The 18,826-nt window shown below is 33.0% G+C and overlaps 3 protein-coding genes across 8 annotated transcripts; all 3 read left to right on the top strand.

Moving 5' to 3' along the window:
* The first annotated feature begins 364 nt into the window (after window positions 1–364).
* Window positions 365–2,243, top strand: LOC111275669 (uncharacterized). 5 transcript variants are annotated; one of them, XM_022861156.2, is made up of 3 exons: window positions 365–943; window positions 1,181–1,242; window positions 1,383–2,243. In XM_022861156.2, the coding sequence occupies exon 3, from the start codon at window positions 1,393–1,395 to the stop codon at window positions 2,026–2,028; it is 636 nt and encodes a 211-aa protein (XP_022716891.2). In that variant the 5' UTR covers window positions 365–943; window positions 1,181–1,242; window positions 1,383–1,392; the 3' UTR covers window positions 2,029–2,243. The 5 variants fall into 5 exon arrangements, with proteins under 5 accessions (XP_022716891.2, XP_022716892.2, XP_022716894.2 ...); XM_022861157.2 differs by having other exon boundaries at window positions 402–1,055; window positions 1,368–2,243; XM_022861159.2 differs by having other exon boundaries at window positions 402–943; window positions 1,368–2,243.
* A 5,947-nt stretch (window positions 2,244–8,190) lies between these two features.
* On the top strand, window positions 8,191–13,169 carry LOC111275668 (putative beta-1,3-galactosyltransferase 4). 2 transcript variants are annotated; one of them, XM_022861153.2, is made up of 11 exons: window positions 8,191–8,631; window positions 9,616–9,718; window positions 9,801–9,862; window positions 9,944–10,155; window positions 10,275–10,338; window positions 10,599–10,671; window positions 10,868–10,988; window positions 11,485–11,572; window positions 11,669–11,794; window positions 11,889–11,995; window positions 12,606–13,169. In XM_022861153.2, exons 1-11 carry the CDS (start codon window positions 8,519–8,521, stop codon window positions 12,752–12,754), a joined length of 1,218 nt encoding a protein of 405 aa, XP_022716888.1. In that variant the 5' UTR covers window positions 8,191–8,518; the 3' UTR covers window positions 12,755–13,169. The 2 variants fall into 2 exon arrangements, with proteins under 2 accessions (XP_022716888.1, XP_089610286.1); XM_089754160.1 differs by having other exon boundaries at window positions 12,507–12,642.
* Window positions 13,170–13,614: 445 nt separating this feature from the next.
* LOC149511750 (CASP-like protein 2D1) lies at window positions 13,615–15,086 on the top strand. Its single transcript, XM_089754161.1, has 3 exons — window positions 13,615–14,015; window positions 14,108–14,219; window positions 14,578–15,086. The coding sequence occupies exons 1-3, from the start codon at window positions 13,753–13,755 to the stop codon at window positions 14,836–14,838; spliced, it is 636 nt and encodes a 211-aa protein (XP_089610287.1). The 5' UTR covers window positions 13,615–13,752; the 3' UTR covers window positions 14,839–15,086.
* Window positions 15,087–18,826: the final 3,740 nt, after the last annotated feature.

Raw genomic sequence — 18,826 nt, forward strand, 5'->3', positions numbered from 1 at the left:
TATATCTATAAAGCATGTAGGGAAAACCAAACATTTTAAATTGTTAGTGGTTCAATGTAGCACTTAGAAGAGATAAGTCTATGATTCAACTCTCAACTCAGTCTATATTTTCATTTTTATATAACCCAAAAATGAGGAAAGCATAAGAATAAATGGCTGGCCATGGTGGAAATTCACCAATTTGCCCATATTTATATTAATTTATCTCTGCCGCCAAGGAACAATATCGGTAATTGCCAACAAAATAAATCAAAATAAATAAAAAAGAAAAAAAAAGATTTGATGTGATGTGATTTTTCTAACAAGACTAGTGTATTAGGGGGTTGTTATAAAACCTAGGGTGTTAAAATATCATGGCCAATATCAACTATAGGAAGGAAATGAAGCAAAGACAAAGAAAATCATTCTTTTCATTTAAAATAATTTACAATTTTTTGTCTGTATTAAGACACCCCACATTTGCCAATGAGATTATAAAATAAGAGAATGATGGAAACCCCATAGTTTTATTTTCTCTACATTTCCAAGTGGGAGTATTAGATTAATCAGAGCAGTTCCAGAAAACCAATAACCAATCCATTTCTGAAGATCAACTGCTCACTTATCTCTTCAATTCTGTCAAAACCAAGCTTTTTTTTTTTTGATGAAAAGTTTTTGGGGTTCTTTGTTCAGAAATGGTAATATAGCTATTGTGAATTTAGATAGCCATATATGTACGATTCACCCTGGAAGAATCCTGGTCATGTAAGGTTATAGGGAAAGTCAGGAAAATACACCAAACAACCAAACAGATTATAACTCTTTTTCCTTGTATTTTCATTTTTATTTTCTTTGTCCTCTGTCAGAATCAGGTTCTTCAAGGCCTAAATGAAAATCTACTTAAGTTAGCAGGCACCCATCACGTAGGAGAGAATGAAACAGATTTGTAAAGACAAAAAGTAAGGTCTGTCTTATTCTTTGTTCTTTGTTTCCTGCCCCGTTGTCTTTCTTTTTGCCTAGTTGAGTCCCTTTGCAAAACCTGCCATCTCTTAAGTTTTGTATCAATTTCTTTGTAGGTAAGATTCTTAAGATATCTGAATTTAGAAGCTGTGTGATTCTGATAAACCGGGCATGTTCTTCTTTTGCATAGAACTTTTCTTTAACTGTTTTGTTTTATTGAATTTTCTTTCTCATGATGTAGATATAACCTCTTTAGAATCTTGGGAAAGTTGTGGCTTTTGGAGATTCTTAACCCAGGGAAAGGTAGATTCGTTTTTACCTCAATAAATCTTTTTTTTCTATCCCTATTGTTTTTTTCAAAGTACCCTTTGTCTCTTTGTATAAAATTTATGGAATTTGGTGAAAACTTGAATGTGAATGTGAAGTAGATGATGTTTCTGTAGGAATTCAGCAATGGAAGATAGATATACTTTTTCCAGGCAAGGCAGTGGTGTATGGAGATCCTTGAGAGATGGAGATTTTGAGGAAGAAGATGTTTGGGCAGTTCTCAAGGATAGAAAAGATTCTACTTCCAAGGTTGTTCAATCCATTGAATCTGCTGTTCCTGTTAGAAGACATCTCCCAAGTGCTGCAAGAATTATCCCAAGAACTTTCTCTGCTACTAATAACAGCAGTATTATTGGGAGTTCTAGTTCTAGTTCCAGTCATGAAGCTAATGGAGTTAAGCAGCGATCAGCTCCTGTCAACATTCCTGATTGGTCAAAGATTTCTAGAAAGAAATCAAAGAAGGCTTCTTCTAGGAATGATTTATGGCATGATGATGAGGATGATGATGATGACGGCGGCCATGGTTATGATGATGATGATGACAGCGGGGTTATGAATGGTTTTGGAGAGATAGATGATGAAGAAGAAGATTGTGGTGAATACAATTCCAAGGTTCCACCGCATGAAATTCTTGCCCGGAGGCTTGCAAGGAGTCAGATATCTTCCTTCTCAGTTTTTGAAGGTGTTGGCAGGAAACTCAAAGGAAGGGATTTGAGGAAAGTGAGAAATGCTGTTTTAACAAAAACAGGTTTCCTTGAATGATGTTATCAATTCCCCATCATAAATGGTAATATCATTTGGAAAGAGTTTCCTCTTTCAGTTTTCATTGTAGTATTTTGTCAGTCTAATGTTGTATATGGGGGTTTTGAAAGGTTGCGTAGTCTGGAAATTGTCTATTGCTTCATTAGGGCATTAGAGATCCATTCTTGTGTAAAAAAATTGAATGAATCAATGATCATTGCCACGTGTTTGAATTAGACCATATTCAACATTATGAGAAAGCTGAAACATTGTTTCATCCTGTTATAAAGCATATGAATGATTTAGAGCCATGGAATTGATCATAAAAAGTTGTGAATGTCATGAAATGAAAGGTTTGAGTAAGAAGATAAACTATGTCTGAGTGGCAGTATTCATTGACGAGAGCATCCATTTAAAAGCACAATATTTTATCAGATAAGATACTTGGTTTCATGGTACTTCTATAAAATCAGCATGTGCAGTATTATGTTATTAAGGAGGGCCACTTTTACAATCATACTTAACTCAGTCGATTCATCAGTCACCCTTACGAACTGAAATTCAGCACATATGAGATTTGAATCTCAATACTTTTATAACCCTTTCTTTTATTTGCAAGTTAATGCCTCTTTTGTACCCAAAAAAAGAGGGCCACTTGCCATGAAATTTGCAGAGTTCAGACCTAATGCAATGAAGCTCACATAAGCCAGGATTGAACCACCTTCCCAATCAACTCAAACAAGTGTTTGATATGTCCATATCAATCACAAGGTTGGACATGCCCTGCAAAGTACCAAAATTGGGACCATAGAAATTATTGGTCATGTTCCCTTCTGTTTCAGTCATTTTAAGCTTGCGTGTATGCAAATAAACACTTCATTCAGGTTTCATTTATTCCTTCAATTGCTCTGTCATTTTTAATTGCAACTTTTAAAACGACACACAATGAACTTCACGTGTATATCCAGAATTCTAATTATACTTTAGTGATAATTTAAGGGACTGAGATGATTAGTAGAAACAAGAGAATGTAAATATGGAAGATAAGGTAATTTGTAAACATGGTTATTCAGCTTCAGATCTTTCTTCAGTTCCTATGCATCCAATGAGGGACAGAAGCAAACCCGGGCTGCCTTTGCACTGTTAAAGCCTGCATTGACATGAACCAGAAATGGACAATCTGGCCCTGAACCCAAGTCCAAGGTGATAGGGACTTTCCACCAATTGAATTGTTCTTATTATTGTAGATGAGGTCAGGTCCTCCCTAATTTTGTTTTGTTTTGTTATTTTTTCAGATAATTTCTGTAACAATTTCCCTTTTCTTTTTAAGTTGAAAATAGTTTTCGATTAAGTTAAGAATGTAAATAATATATTAATACTCATAAGTTATTCAAATTTAATTAATATAAAATTTGAATTCAACTCAATTATTATCAAATCAAACTTGAATAATTCAATTTATTGAACAAATCGAATTCGAACATCTTAATATTCGATTAGATTAGTTCACAAGCTTAATTAAATTTTTTAATTTTAATATATTTTTATTATTTTAATTAAAAATTATTATTTTACCTTTATATTTATATATATATATATATATCAATTCAAACTTAAATTCGAATTCAAATATATAATTGAGCCTAAAATCGTATATGAAAATTAAATTTATTTTTTATTAAACGAATCTAATTGAGTGAATTTGAGTAATTTAATTTTATCTTAAATCGAACTTAAATTTGAAAATTAAAATTCAATCGTACTCGAATTGAGTTTTAAGTAATAAATTTCAAATCAAACTTAAGCTCTAATTTCTCACAACATCGATTCGATTTGATTACACTCTAAAATTAATCAAGTATATATCCTGTTTATCTATTTTCAGATTTTCAAAGCAAGTCATATTATACTTTGGTCTTTGGAGAACTAGCACCATACAAAATCGTTGTTCTTGTGAACCGGAAAAATCATGGTATTAATCTACCTTGTGCCTTCCACAAACTACAAATCTAAACAAATTTATTATCCGGGTTATTTGAACCACACCCATTTCTCTTCATTGTTTAAATACTAGAAAAATAATCATTCATTACATTGCGACAAAAGTTCTTAAAAAGACAATAAATATCAATTTCTGATAATAAGTTTTGGACATGAAGAATCTTACATTACAGCCAATCTTTCATGGTCTGTGGTCCTTTGACCAGAAAATAGTCTCGTGTTCTATCGATACTGGACTCTTAGATCTAGAGCTTTCTGTCGATGGAAGATGCTGAAGCTGCATACATGAGGTGAAGTGCGGATGCTGCCAGCAAAGGTCGGTCCCGGTGACCACCAGCCTGCTCACAGGCCGCCACGCATAATGCCAGTTCAGTGTTTCGTGGGACTGTTGACGTCAAATGGTGCATCGGTTCAAAACGGAGAGAGGTTCTCGTACTGGGATGGCCTGCTTGAAATGGGCTTCAATGTCTGTGTTTGTGAAGGCCCAATAACACCGGTTGCATGACATGGTAACATTGAAAGCCTATTAGGCAATACTAAAGCACATGGACGGCTGGAATTTGGTCTACAAGCGACATGGAACATTGGGTTGCCACTTATGTGAGAAAAGAATATATTTATTATACGTGTTATATATATATATATATATATATATATATGATATATCACGATTAATATATTTAAAATTAATTTATATGAATAACACGATTAATTTATTTATTTAAAAAAAATATTATCTAAATTAATATGTAAATAAAAAATTATTTAAAAATTAAAAATTTATAATACATTTAATCACCAAAATGATACTATAAATATAATTTTTAATTTATTTCTTAAAAAATTTTATAAAATTTTAAATTTTTTTTATGATATGAATAGTATCATGTCTTAAGCATATCGTTCTTATTTGATATGAGCATGATATGAATAATATTATCTTTTAATCATGTCAACACGATTAAGATACGAAATACAATTATATTAAATTTATATATGATTTTTTTATGTTGTTTTTGTATCATATCATCGTGTAATATTTAAAATTATTAAGTCTAGATATAATGAGAATGTGGAGGATGAGAAAAATTGAAGTAAAATTATATTATATAAGTAATGTCACTATATATTTTCCAAGTTTGATTTTTATAATGTCCATTTTGGAATTATTATTAATTAGATCGATTATCTTTAGAGCAAAATAAGTAAATAACCAAGGAAAATACTAATAATAGTAAGTGTTTTATTTCCAAAACCCAAAAAAAAAAAAAGCATTTTCATCTTTTAGAGTGGATGGAATTTTATTTTTATTTAAGCAAATTAAGTCGATAGGCCATCAGTAATAACATAAAAATTAACATGGAATTAGTCACATTGTTAGGTGACAACATGTGCATCATGTGAATCAAATAGGCCATGACCCCATGACCCCATTACCTTATTTTCAATATTGGAGGTGGTTGTATATCTTCTAGCCTTCTGTTAAATGTTGAAATTGGTTAGCCATTTTTTTCAATTTAATTAGCAACTAGAACATCCCAATCATTTCAATTTAATCTTACTTAATAGAAAATTAATATATATAAGTTCATAAGGCCAGTCCATGATTAATACCTAGTAAATTCTTTTTTGGTACTTGAAGATTATTATATTATACTTTTTTTTTTAATTTTCTCACCTTTTTATTTCCTAAAGAGTCAAAGTCTTAAAACAAGCTAGAGAATTAAATTGAAAGCCATAATTTAGCAAACTAGGCTTTAGTGCTCAAATATTCCACTTGGGTTTGAGTATTAAATTTAGCCCTTCCCATATCAAGCCAGCATTGATCTTCCAATATCCTCATGTCATGTGATTCTGCAGACCCACATTCATGTGGCCAAAGGGTTTCAATGTTTGATTTTTTGCCATGCTTGGGGCCACTTTAAATGATGGAAGAGATGATGATTAATCACATGAACTTGGTTCAACTGCACTTACATATTAATAGATCCTTATTTATTAGAAGAACAAAAAAATAGACTATCTTCTCAATTAATCTCCCAAAATTGCAACAAAAGAAGGTAACCTAGCTAGGGCCTTAGCCTCAATGACCCACACCCTTTATTATGTGGCCTAGTCAATGTGGTTGGAGTTCCTGCCTTCATTTTTGCTTTGCTTTCCACCTCAACTTTGCACCTACTCTCAAGAGATTGAAAAAAGGGAGGAAAAGAATATAAAAAAAAGAAAAAGGAAGAGGAGAAAGAAGGCAATCATGCTGAAATAATGGGGCTATTTGTTAATTTTTTTTACTCAAAATTGATCTTATCAATGGCAAGAAAGGCCCTCTCCATAGAAACCACAAAGAGCTCAAAGTGATAATTTCATGGTGCATTGGCAGCTTTTGCTTGCTAAAGCAGAAATATTTAAAGTCAAAGGAAAAATGGTGATGTTTTGCTTTAAAGGGACAAAATTACCAAGCCCAACATGCAAATATATAGGTAGCATTACCATATAAAACAATACTAAGAATATATCTTAATGAAGAAGAGGTTTGGTACATTTGATCAAATTATCAAAATTTAATATCATGATTTATGGTTCATATGATCACTATCAAACAAAATACACTTAATGGTAGGTCCTAGTTCCCTTTCCAACCTGATATGATGACATTCTATCTGTCTTTAAAATATATATAAGAGGCAATTTAAAGAGGCTTCTTGCAAAAGTCAAAACTATAAGTCTTGATATTACATTTTACTCTCTTTCTTTTTACAACTTGGTTAAAGGAAAGATGAAGAAAAAGAAAAAAAAAACCTTCAAATCAAGCTATAGAATAAAAAAATATTGGGTGATTTTGTAATTGAAAATCTAGCAAATAATCATTGCTGATAATGAGATTTGAAAGTACAACTAACCTTTTGCTTCTTTGCGTTAATAAAGAGAAATACTAAACATGCAAACATAGATAAATGAAATTACATGTATAATTATCTTGTGTTATGAATGAATAGTTTTGATGGTACTAATCAAATTTAAGCCCCACAAGACGAGTAGAGAAATTGCAAATCCACGCTTTTATATGAAGGTTGGAGCAATCTATTTGTCTCGCATTTTTTTTTAAAGAACTATTTTCTTCATATAACTTGGAACCAACTGTCAACGAAGTAAATCATGAATCTCTCATGGTAATTTTAGTGAGTTGTTTGTTGTAAAATTGTTTTGTGATAACAAGAAAACAAAAATGGCAGTCCATCAGCCATGGAATTTACCTTGGAGGATTTCGGATGCACATGTATAGATCCAAAATATTTGTGCTGGAACTGGGTCCTGGCCATGTATTTTCCAGCATTTACAAGTTGCATGGGCCTGTTTCTGATCTGAATCTCTCTCAGTCTGCATGCCATGATGAAACCTAGCTAGCTTCCTAAATCTTGAAAACCTGTGAAGAATCCATTATTAGACTCATGTTCTTTGCACGTGTCCCATGTGTCCAAGCATCTTTTATCGAATGTTTGGAAGTGCTGGGATTTTAGGACAGTTTTGGAATGATGGTTCTCTGCTTTGTACGACAAAAGCAAAATCTAAACAGAAAAGCTAAGCTAAGCTTTGATTTTTCAAGTTACTTGAAACAATGTCTGCATTTTTGACATCCTTAGTAATCTCCACTAAGTTACTTTCCTTCTTAGGACATGTGATTTGTCATTCTGTTTCTACAATTGTTTCTTTGCTTCTTAGGATTTTTGTCTTCGGGCAAATGGGGACAATAAACATTACACATGCGTTGTGTTTGAAAACTTTGTTTCTATCATCATTTAACAGTTCCGAGTTAACTGAGTCCAGTACTCCTTTATGTAATTTTTAATTAATTAAAAATTTAATACTTTATTAATAAATCACATTGAATCATTCTATTTATTACCTTAATCATTGTGTTAATTTTGATTGTAAATAAAAAGCCTACCAATTAGTATAACTTAATTCAAACATTAAATCCACTCTGTTCATTATCTAAACTATTATTGGGGGAGTTGTTAAAATGTCAGTAAACGTACAACTAGGACACAGACAATTTAATATTTACACCAAACCAAACAAAAAAAAGATGAAAAATGAAAACTTTTTTTGAATGTCGGTTGTATAATTTAAATAAATTAATTATATCTTTTTCTATATATGTTTATATTAAAAAACTCAACAGTTGAAGTCGTTGGGTCATCTCCAAAAACTATCCAAAAGAGCATTAAGTTTTGAGTTTTCTCTTCTCTACAATTTTTCCAGCTGAAAGAATTCTCAAAACCCAATTTAAAGAAACAAATTTTAAGTGTTGAAATACAATTTTTTTGTAGTTTGTTGTTTTTATTTGTTTTTCTGTGTTTTTGGTGTTGGGATTTGAATCGAAGTTGGGATTTTTGGATCTGAAATCTTGGTCATTTTGGCTTTGTTGACTTGAGATAAGAAATGGGTTTTGTTTTGATTTAGATTTTAATTAGTTTTGGAGTCAGAAAAATAAAGGAAGACTTTAACAAAAATGAGTTGGAAGAACAAAGGATTGGAGCCAAATTCAAGGTCTGTGGTGACAAAAAAATGGACTCTTTTACTTTGCATTGGATGTTTTTGTGCTGGAATGCTCTTTTCTGATAGGTAAATTTGTCTCTCTTTTTTTTTTTTTTTTGCTTCTTTAAATATCATGTCTTGATTTGGTTTTAGCTTGTGTATGCTGTTTGGTGAAGTAGGTGCTTGTAAAGTTATCAGTTTTATGGATTTTGTTTCTGATTTTCATGAATTTCGTGATTCAGGACCATTTTGTTTTTGGCTATATATGTAATTTAGTGAGCTGTTGTCTTTTTAACTAGTTTCATGGACCATGGTTTTAAAACATTTTTTTAGTAGGTTTATGGCTTATTTGTGGTGATTTTATGAGTGGCAATGATTATGAAAACTTTTGATAAATAATCATTTTTATTTGGACCAAGCTTTTTAATTTATTAGTCCACTTTGTTTGATGGTGTAATGCCAAGATCTGCACTTCATAGAGTATTATGGAGGTTTTTTTGCCCTTGTTTTATGCTTATGTGATAGTGGAGTTTAAAGTTTTGGCCATTTGAAATTTACTTTGTTAATTATTGCCATCTTTGAGATCTGTAAGGAATTCAAATTTGAGGTAAGGGTTGATTAAAGTTTGAAATCTATTCTGTTCCTTGTGTCCTGATGTTCCCTTCTCGTTTGCCTGCTCCCAGAATGGTGTTTTGTGCCAGCTGTGTTATAGATTCTTGTATCAGCTCTCCTCTCTTTCTCTTCCCTGGTGTAAGAGCATGTGTCATTGAAAGTTAATGATACTCAAGATTTTGACTGGTTTGGTGCTCTATGATAATTGATAAGAACCCAGAAGATGTCCAGGAGCACCAAATTTTCATTTGACATGGCATTTTAGTGTTCAAACACTTTATTTGCTGTTCTTTTATCTGAAATTTGTTATTGGAGGCTTCTGTTGTGATTGTTTAGTGTGAATTTCTTCGAGAATGATGGGATAATATTGCTCCCAGATTGAGAATTACATCTACATTTTCTGTTTTTGTTCTATTTTACCAATGTGAATGCCAAACTAATTAGATCTTTTGGCATTAGAATGTGGACTGTGCCTGAGACTGAGGATAAAGGTGTATATCGAGAAATGGGGGTTAAAGATGAAAGGTTAAAGTTAATTTCAGAGGGCTGTGATCCAATTAGAGTGAGTATTTTTTCAAATATTTGAAAATTTTGTCACTTTTGGCTAGGTTATTGTTAGCTCATATGATGTCTTTTGTCATCAGAAGGATGTGAAGCAATCAAAGGATATACTAGGGGAAGTTTCAAGGACTCATCATGCTATACAGTAAGTTTATATCCGTGCTTTGTTTCCTTCGATTTTGTTAAATTTGACAGAAGGCTTATTTTTTACTAAATATAAATGCAGAACACTGGATAAAACAATATCAAATTTGGAGATGGAGTTAGCTGCTGCAAGGGCCGTGCAGGAATCTATAATTAATGGTTCTCCCATTTCAGATGACCTGAAAATCCCTGAATCAAGCGGGAAACGAAAATATTTAATGGTTGTAGGCATCAATACTGCTTTTAGCAGCAGAAAACGAAGAGATTCGGTTCGTGCTACCTGGATGCCTCAAGGTTTGTACATTGATATCTTTTCTTCCATATAATAATGAATTTGGTCTATCATTTAATATACTTCTAAACTAATTTCTTGAGATGAATCATTACTGTTCCCTCATCTGTATGAAAACCAGGGGAAGAAAGAAAGAAGCTTGAAGAAGAGAAGGGAATCATAATGCGATTTGTAATTGGTCACAGGTTGATACTTTATCTAAGTTCAAAACTAGTTTAGGTGGATTTTCACTTTTCTTTATCCTGCCAATATGAAAAATCTTGTATCCTGTAGTCTTTGCTTCAACAAATTGTTGAGGTACAAGGCAACTTTATGAAGCCTTTAGTTGTTTTGGGCTTATATCCACCAGATACATCTTTCGTTGTCTGTAATCTTATTGCCTCATTTATGGTCTTCTCAACTTGGAGTGGAATCCTTCTAAACTTTTTATCCATCCAATTTACAGTGCTACCTCGGGGGGTATCCTTGATAGGGCTATTGAAGCAGAAGACAGAAAGCATGGTGACTTTCTGAGGGTGGTACTGCCCTCAATCTTGTTCATTGTCAGCTTTAATCTATATATTTTCTATTTTACAAGAGCATATATGCAAGAGTTTCTTCTGCAACATTATTGCTTTGCTTGATATCTAGAAGCTAGAGCATAGTTATTTTGCTTTGATATCTAGAAAACAGCTTGCATGTGACCTTATTTTTCTAAAAATTTCATTTGAGCAGGAGCATGTTGAGGGTTATCTCGAACTATCAGCCAAGACAAAGACATACTTTGCCACTGCTGCTGCTTTGTGGGATGCCGATTTCTATGTCAAAGTTGATGATGATGTGCACGTAAATATAGGTAAAGATGATTTTCTTGTCTGGTTTTGCATTTCAGGAAAACGTTATCTTTTGGACTGGTGAATGTTAAACCCAATATTATTTAAAATATTTGTCCTTCTCGCCAAAATGTATGTTGCACTTGAAACTAAGTATTTTGTAATGATGACTCTTTCAGGATGTAACACATTTCTTGATGTGGCTGCACGTTTCCTAGATGCGATGTGATTAAAATTGAATACTCACTTTTAGCAGCTTTAAAGCTAAGTCTTTGATGTGATGACTGATATGGAATATTGGGATATACCACATCTTCTTGATGAGGCAGATTTTTGCGTCATTTAGTTGAATTAGAATTGATTGAAGCCTTTTTGCAGTTTCTGAACCATCTTAACTAAACAGCTTCTGTATGCAAAGCTATACACTGAGGGGATTTATAGATACAATGTAAAATTATTATTGTTGTTGCTTTTCTCCTCATATTTTCTTACATTTGGTCTATCTATGTGGTTTTGCAGCAACACTTGGATCAACATTAGCTAGACATAGATCCAAGTCGAGGGTTTATATTGGTTGCATGAAATCTGGTCCAGTTCTTGCTCAAAAGTAAGCCAAGCATGTTCGATGTTATCTTTTTAGCTAAAAGTTGGGAGTTAATAACCTTCATATCTATTTTCTCACTTTTTATCCATATGTGGACAGGGGAGTTAGATACCATGAACCTGAATATTGGAAATTTGGTGAGGAGGGAAACAAGTATTTCCGCCATGCAACAGGGCAGCTATATGCCATTTCTAAAGATTTGGCTTCCTATATATCCATTAACCAGTAAGTTCCCCTTTTTCTGAAGGAGAATGTTGTATCTTTGTGTTTGAAGTTCATTTGTCTTTTACTTCTTTCTTATGAAATGATAATTTTCCAGGCATGTTCTGCATAAGTATGCCAATGAAGATGTTTCGTTGGGATCATGGTTTATTGGTTTGGATGTAGAGCATATTGATGACCGTAGACTGTGCTGTGGTACCACAGGTAATGTCATAAACTAATGCAAATGTCTTATTATTTTCTATCACATCTATCTAGTATCTGGAAATGGGCATTTGGTTGGAACCTCTTTCCTATTACAGGGATGACAAATTATAGATTTTGATCATCAATTCTAGCTTGAATCATCTTATTAAGGAACTTGTTATCAATAAGTGGTTTTTACTGGTCATATGCTTTAAGTTATGACCACCTGGACTGTTCAATCTAGCTTAGTCTTTGTCACCATTGACAATCTCTTTAAACAGCCACCTGAGCTTGGCCTAGGTGGTTTGTGGTAGGGGATTTGGGTGGATCCAGTGGAGATCTTAGGTTCAATTTTTAGTGCTCTCCCATTTTGTATGTGTTTGAATAAAAGAAGAGAAAAAGGAAATTTTCCAGCGTGGCCATGAAAGCAATGCTAGGAGGTTTTTTGATACCAATTGTTTACTAACACTCTGCATCCCCCTGCGGGGCTGTTTGTGTGTGTGTGCAACTTTCTTTCTGTACTCTAAAGCATAGCAGAATGGCCAAGGAAGTACCATGTAGTTCTAGGAGTATATGTTAACAAGCCTGGATGTGGAACAAAAGATTGATGGTAACAACATTGCTGCAGATTGTGAGTGGAAGGCTCAAGCAGGCAACATCTGTGTTGCTTCATTCGACTGGACCTGCAGCGGGATTTGCAAGTCAGTTGAGAGGATGAAGGAGGTTCACCGGAGATGTGGAGAAGGCAAGAATGCTTTGTGGAGTGCGGCTTTTTGACAAAGTCCAGTTCCTCCAAACTCAGGAGGAAGCAAGTAAATGGATTGGCCTTGGTTTTTGGCTTCAAGTATGGCAGAAATGTATCAACTGTCAAAATGTAAAATGTAGAAACAGGGCTGGGGGTGGAGGGGGAAGAGGGTTTGAAGCTGCTGAGTGTCTGTTGTTCCATTTTATATAGGGAGAAAGACCCATGGCAGTTATAAAAGAGGGAAGAGTTTGTAATTAACCATTCTTTATTTGCTCCCAGGGGGCGTTTTGTAGGTGTGAATGGCAACTCCATAATAAGTGCCGATATTTAGGCTAGCCTTTGATGCCTGCTGATTTACGAATTAGCGGCTTTTTTATTCCCGCTTTTGACTGGTTTTCCCTCTTTTCATGATTGTGGATGAAATGGCGATGAATATTTCTTTCTTGATTTCTTTGCTTCATGCCAAAACATCACCGCCCTGGTGGAGATTGCATGAGTACGGTGTCAACTCATGCAAAGTTCACTAGAAATCTTGCATCTCAGATATAAGTGTATATGCATCAGATGGCTGGATTTGGATTTTGGCCTTGGATATTCAGATTTATGCACCTACCGATACAATTTTAAGAAGCATGACGTGGGAAAGAGGCAAACAAAAGTCACTTTCTTGCTAGTCTTCTCATTTGAGGTGATTGAAACTCTTGACAAAATGGCTTGATTGGCTCTTCTTGAATGACCAAAAACAGTTCTAATTTGAATCGAGAGGTCCTGGATACACTTGGAGAAATCAGAATCAAGTTTACTGAACCTTATCTTAGTCAAGAAAAAGGAAGGAGCAAGCTTTTGAAGCCACGTGGAATTAATCAATCATGGCATCTTCCTTTAGCTAAACAAATAAAACCCCATCATTCCTTCACTGAAAATGCATAGCCCCACTGCTTCTCACTCCTCCCACTAAGATATCACCTAACATCATGCCTAGGCTCTTTCAAGAACCTCGTTTTCATACTACGAGGGTCTTTAACTTTATATGTATCCCCACTTACACACGTTGTCAGTTCAACAGCATTCCAATTTTTCCAAGCTTAAGTGTGTTATTACTTTTCCTTCAATGATGAGCAGTAATATTGCAGATAGCTCAAACACCCAAAAACCAATTCTCAAGTTCCTGGATTGTTCTCTAAGGCTTTCTGTGATTCCTCTAAGTGCTGTAACAATATGGTTAGCTGTAACCAACAAAGAACGTAACAACATCTATGGAGAAGAAAAGTTCAGCAATCTTCTAGGACTCAAGTAAGTAATGTAATTGTCAATTTCTTTGCAGTCTAGTCAAGATTTCATTATGTTCTTTTTTCTCATTAGAAAGCATCCAAATTCCTTTACAGGTACATGGTTTGCATCAGTGCCATATCTGCTGGTTATGCTCTTCTTGCTGTTGTTGCCTCCTGGCTGAGATGTCTAGTCACTAGAGCTTGGCTTTTCTTTGTCTCTGATCAGGTCTTCAATCCTTAAACTTTAACATACCTTCATCTGATCATGTATAGTTCTAGTTCATTTCTTAGTTTTGCTTTAATTCTTGATCTCATAATGACAATATAGAGCTATGTTTATCCAATCCTTCATTTTCCTTGAAGTACCAAGGCGACAGATATGGCTAAATATGTTAAAAAAAATACTTACCAAAATTATGAGTACCCGTGTCAGGCACATACCTGAATCTAACACTAACCTTGTGTCCAAGTAAACATAGATATAGAGTTCTACTTTCATAACAAATAGAACTCTTTGTTTCCTTCTTTTCTCAATAAGTAACTAAACCTTTTACCTTAGATTAAATATGTGTGTTTTTGAACAGATTTTAGCTTATTTGGTGGTCACATCAGGGGCAGCAATGATGGAAATTGTGTACTTGGCTTATAATGGTGACCAGAAAATCACATGGAGTGAAGCCTGCAGTACTTATGGAAAATTCTGCAATAAAATGAAGGTGGCCTTGATTCTCCATGCCCTGGTTCTTTGTTGCTTCATTGTTTTGGCTGTGATCTCTGCTTACAGGGTTTTTAGCTTGTTTGAGCCTCCTCTTTCTTCTAAAGAAGTGGAAGAAGAAAGAACCTAGATTAATGGTTGTTCCTCCACAAAAAAATATATACTTATACATCTTTACTATGTAGCAATACTCTTTATTATGGAAATTCTGTTCCAAATGGTCATTTTATCTTTTTTTTTTTCTTTTAACAAAAAAAAGGAAAAATGAAAAAAAAAAGAAGAAAAAGTGGGCATTTTTGGCTGAAGAAAAAAAAAATGGATATTGTACCTAACTCAAAGCAGTTTGACAAGAAAATGAATTCGGTTTTGTTTAGAAAAGGTCCATGGATCTCTCCAACGCCTTGGTTTTTCATTCCTAGTATTTTATACTCTCTAAATCAAATAACAATTCTATTAAAAGAAAAAAAAAAGGTTAGACTCCTTAACTACAATGACAATATTTTGAAAAGAAAAAAAAAAAAAAACTACAGGGACAATGTACATAATAAAATCATAAGTTAAAAAAGATTTAAAATTTAATTTTGAATTTTAATTATTAATTATATATCAATTCAAGTTAGATCGAATTAATCAACCCTTAATAATTTTATCTAAAAATATTTAAGTAAATGATCAAAAATAAAATTAAACATCAAAATATATATTAAAATTAAGTCAATTTGACATATGAGTGTGATATCCGTACTTATATTTGGTTTGGATGACATTTAAAAAAAAAATCATTGTTTGCTTTTTTTAACCAAAAAAGTATGGGGCAGAGTCAAAATGCAGGTATAGTAAATGACACTAAGACAGGCCACCGCGAGACTCAAATCGAACATCATTCCGTCGAGGCGAACAATTTCGATCAACTGAGCCAATCCGCCATTGCAAAATCGAATCATTGTTGTGTCGTACGATATAGGAAACCTTACGATTTCTTAGTTATAGAAATAAATTGACTTATGCTAACGCTTTTCCTTTAGTTTCTTGTTTGGGGTCGCACGAATGGCCGCGAGTAACTATAGAGAGACTCGAGTTTCTAGAAATAATGGAAAAAAAACTGTTTTAAATACGAAAGCGATAGGTGGTAGCTGTGCAAGCTTTAAAAGCCATGAGCCTATAAATATATGATCTCAGTTCTCACTTGGCTGCCTATGAAAATCATTTAAACCTTCAGAGTTCCACAGAAGAGCAGAAAAATCTGATCAGAGTTTCAGAAGAATTGCAAGAAAATGCATGCCAGGTATAATTGGAAACTTGCTTTTCCGCATTTATATATTGATCTTGAAACCAGTTCATTAATCATGGTCATGTTTTACCAAACATTACTCCGCCATGAAATTTATATTTTGTGTTTAGATAACTGTATATACAGCACTCAACAGTCTAGACGATTTTGCTAAATGAGTTGATTCTTGTTTCTAAGGGTTGATTGCTTTTGTTCCTTGCCAATCCAAAGAAAAACAGTCTATACAGTTTTATGTATCAAATATTTGGTTCAATGATTGATGCATGATTATATACTTAAAGAACTGTTCAAAATCACCCTCCCCAAATGAAAAGAAAAAAAAATGCAGTCATTTTACTAATATATGATCATATAACCATGAAATATGTTTAACATTTTCCCCATAAATTTTAGCCAAAAGATGGTAGATTTTATCAAGTATCATGTAATCTTAACAAGCTCTTTATTTTGCTCTTCTGATTCCAGCGCTGGTGACTTGGCAGCATTCCATGGAATTTTGGTGTTCCCCATATTGGCCTTCATTCCATTCTTGTTACTCAAATACCACAAAGATGATGCTTCTCCATTTGATGACAACAGTATCATGATATTAACCTTTTTCAGTGCTACATTAACATATGTTGCGGCCAGGGTGACTGAATTCGGGCTCCGAATCCGCGACATCGAATGCCCTAACATAATCAGCAATATCAGTCACTTATCTGCACCACTTGCTTCAATTTCACTTGTGATGATCACTTTCCCATACCTCGGGTGGTTCTTGCTTGTGATATGGATTGGTTTCTTCGTTAAACTAGCACTTGACTCGTACCAAGAGTTCTTCCAGCTGTTAGCCGACACAGCTCAATGCGCATATCACCTAATTAGGAATAAATTATTGCGTCGAGAGGCCAAGAAAGAAGAGATCAATGATCAATCATCTGCTACAAGCAGTACTTCCGACTCTGTTGTTTGATAATCGGTTGCTATCGAACTATTTGCATATAAATTCTTGTATTTTCTTGTATATGTACCAAAACTATCGTCAGATTGCTTGTACCAAGTTTTATTCTTTCTTTGAATATTAATATACAGAGAGCTTAAGTTGCTAAGTTTGACTAGTTGAATCTCTGCTCTCAACCATCTTTATCAACATTTGTTTTTTTTTTTTTTTTAATGAATGCTAAGCACACAAGTTAACATTTCATTAATTTATCAAATTTTGATAAAATGAATAAACCAATTAACGTTCATCTCAGTATTATGTTGTTTTTTGACGTCACGTTTTTTCATATTTTATTTGTATCTAATCCACTTCCCAAACAATATTAAAAATGCATTGTTTTTAAAGTTTGATGTATTTAAAATTTTATTTTCAAAATGTTTCAAACAAAAATTAAACCCTAATTGATCACGATTTTTGTTGTGAAAAACAATGATTGTCATATAAATTTTTTATTTAAAGAAAATAAATTCGAATTTTACTTTTTAAATAAAGGATAATATATTAAGCACTGAATCCAATAATCAAATTCATATGAGATTGGCATATAAATTCGTTTTATTTTCTTATATATATTAAAATATAATCAGATTTGTACAAATTTTATTCTTTGTTTGAATATATAGGTTAAGTTGCAAAGTTCATCACTGGTTGAGTCTCAACTCTTAATCATCACTCTCATCATTTTTTTTTTCAAAAAAAAATAATAATAACAATATAATAACAAGGCATACAAGTTAATATTTCATTTATCAAAAATTGATAAAATAAATAAAAACAAACTTGCAAAATGTTCATCCCTTGATTATGCTGTGATAAGCAATGATATATATTTTACAAGAAAATAAATTCACCAAAAAAAAAACCCCCAAAAATTCTATGAATTCATTGCCTCTTATTGTCTCTATTTCAACAAGATGTTTTTATGAAGATTGGAGTTCTAAGAGATAACCCCCAATCTCCAGGATGGTATGAAAGTCTGACCAAAGTTTTGAAGAAAATCAAAGGTATTTTCATCCATCTCCTTCTCTATTTCAGTTTCTGAATGAAAACATAGGTTCTTTTTTTTTTTTTCTTTTCTCTAATGGGTTGATTCCAGTGCTTGTGTAGGAGCAAGTAAGCAACATAAACCATCGATGCAGAACAAGGTATGGCACTTGTTTCTGGCAGAACAAACTCCAAATCAATTCTGAAGAAGCTGAGGAAACAGGGTTCAGATGTTGCCTGGATCAAGACTGGAAAGCCAAACACTTATGACAACCACGGATCAAATATATATATATATATATATGTACATACATGTATACATGTATAGATACATACATGTATATATGTATATACATGTATATGTACAACTAAAAGTATAGGTCATATACATGTATACTGGTTGTAAATCTTTTATAACAGAGTCAAATAACAGCCCATGCCCTCTTATCTTTCATTAATATATTCCATGGTCGTAGCATGTGCTATACCCTTTTTCTTATATGTTTTTGAAAATTTTAATCATACTTTTAAATTTTCTTACCTTTATATTTAGGAGGTTGAAAAAAATATTATATGCATAAACTCTACTAAAATTTATAATTTTCAAGTATCAATTCAAACTCTAATATTATATCAACCGATTCAAATGACAATTGATTTTTTTTTTTTTGTGATATTTATTTTTGGATATGAATGTGCAATGATATTATGATATTTATGGTATATGAAATGGCAAATTTTCGAAATAAGTACTTTTTTTTTTGTTTTTTCCTTCTGAAATTCTCGTGGGAAATAGATAATTTACCTTGTTTTGTTAGAATATATGACCTACTTATAAATTTAAAAATGGCTTATTCG

This window comes from Durio zibethinus, chromosome 25 (genome assembly GCF_047325235.1).
Source record: "Durio zibethinus cultivar Kanyao isolate XHJ-2024 chromosome 25, ASM4732523v1, whole genome shotgun sequence".
Taxonomy (NCBI): Eukaryota; Viridiplantae; Streptophyta; class Magnoliopsida; order Malvales; family Malvaceae; genus Durio; species Durio zibethinus.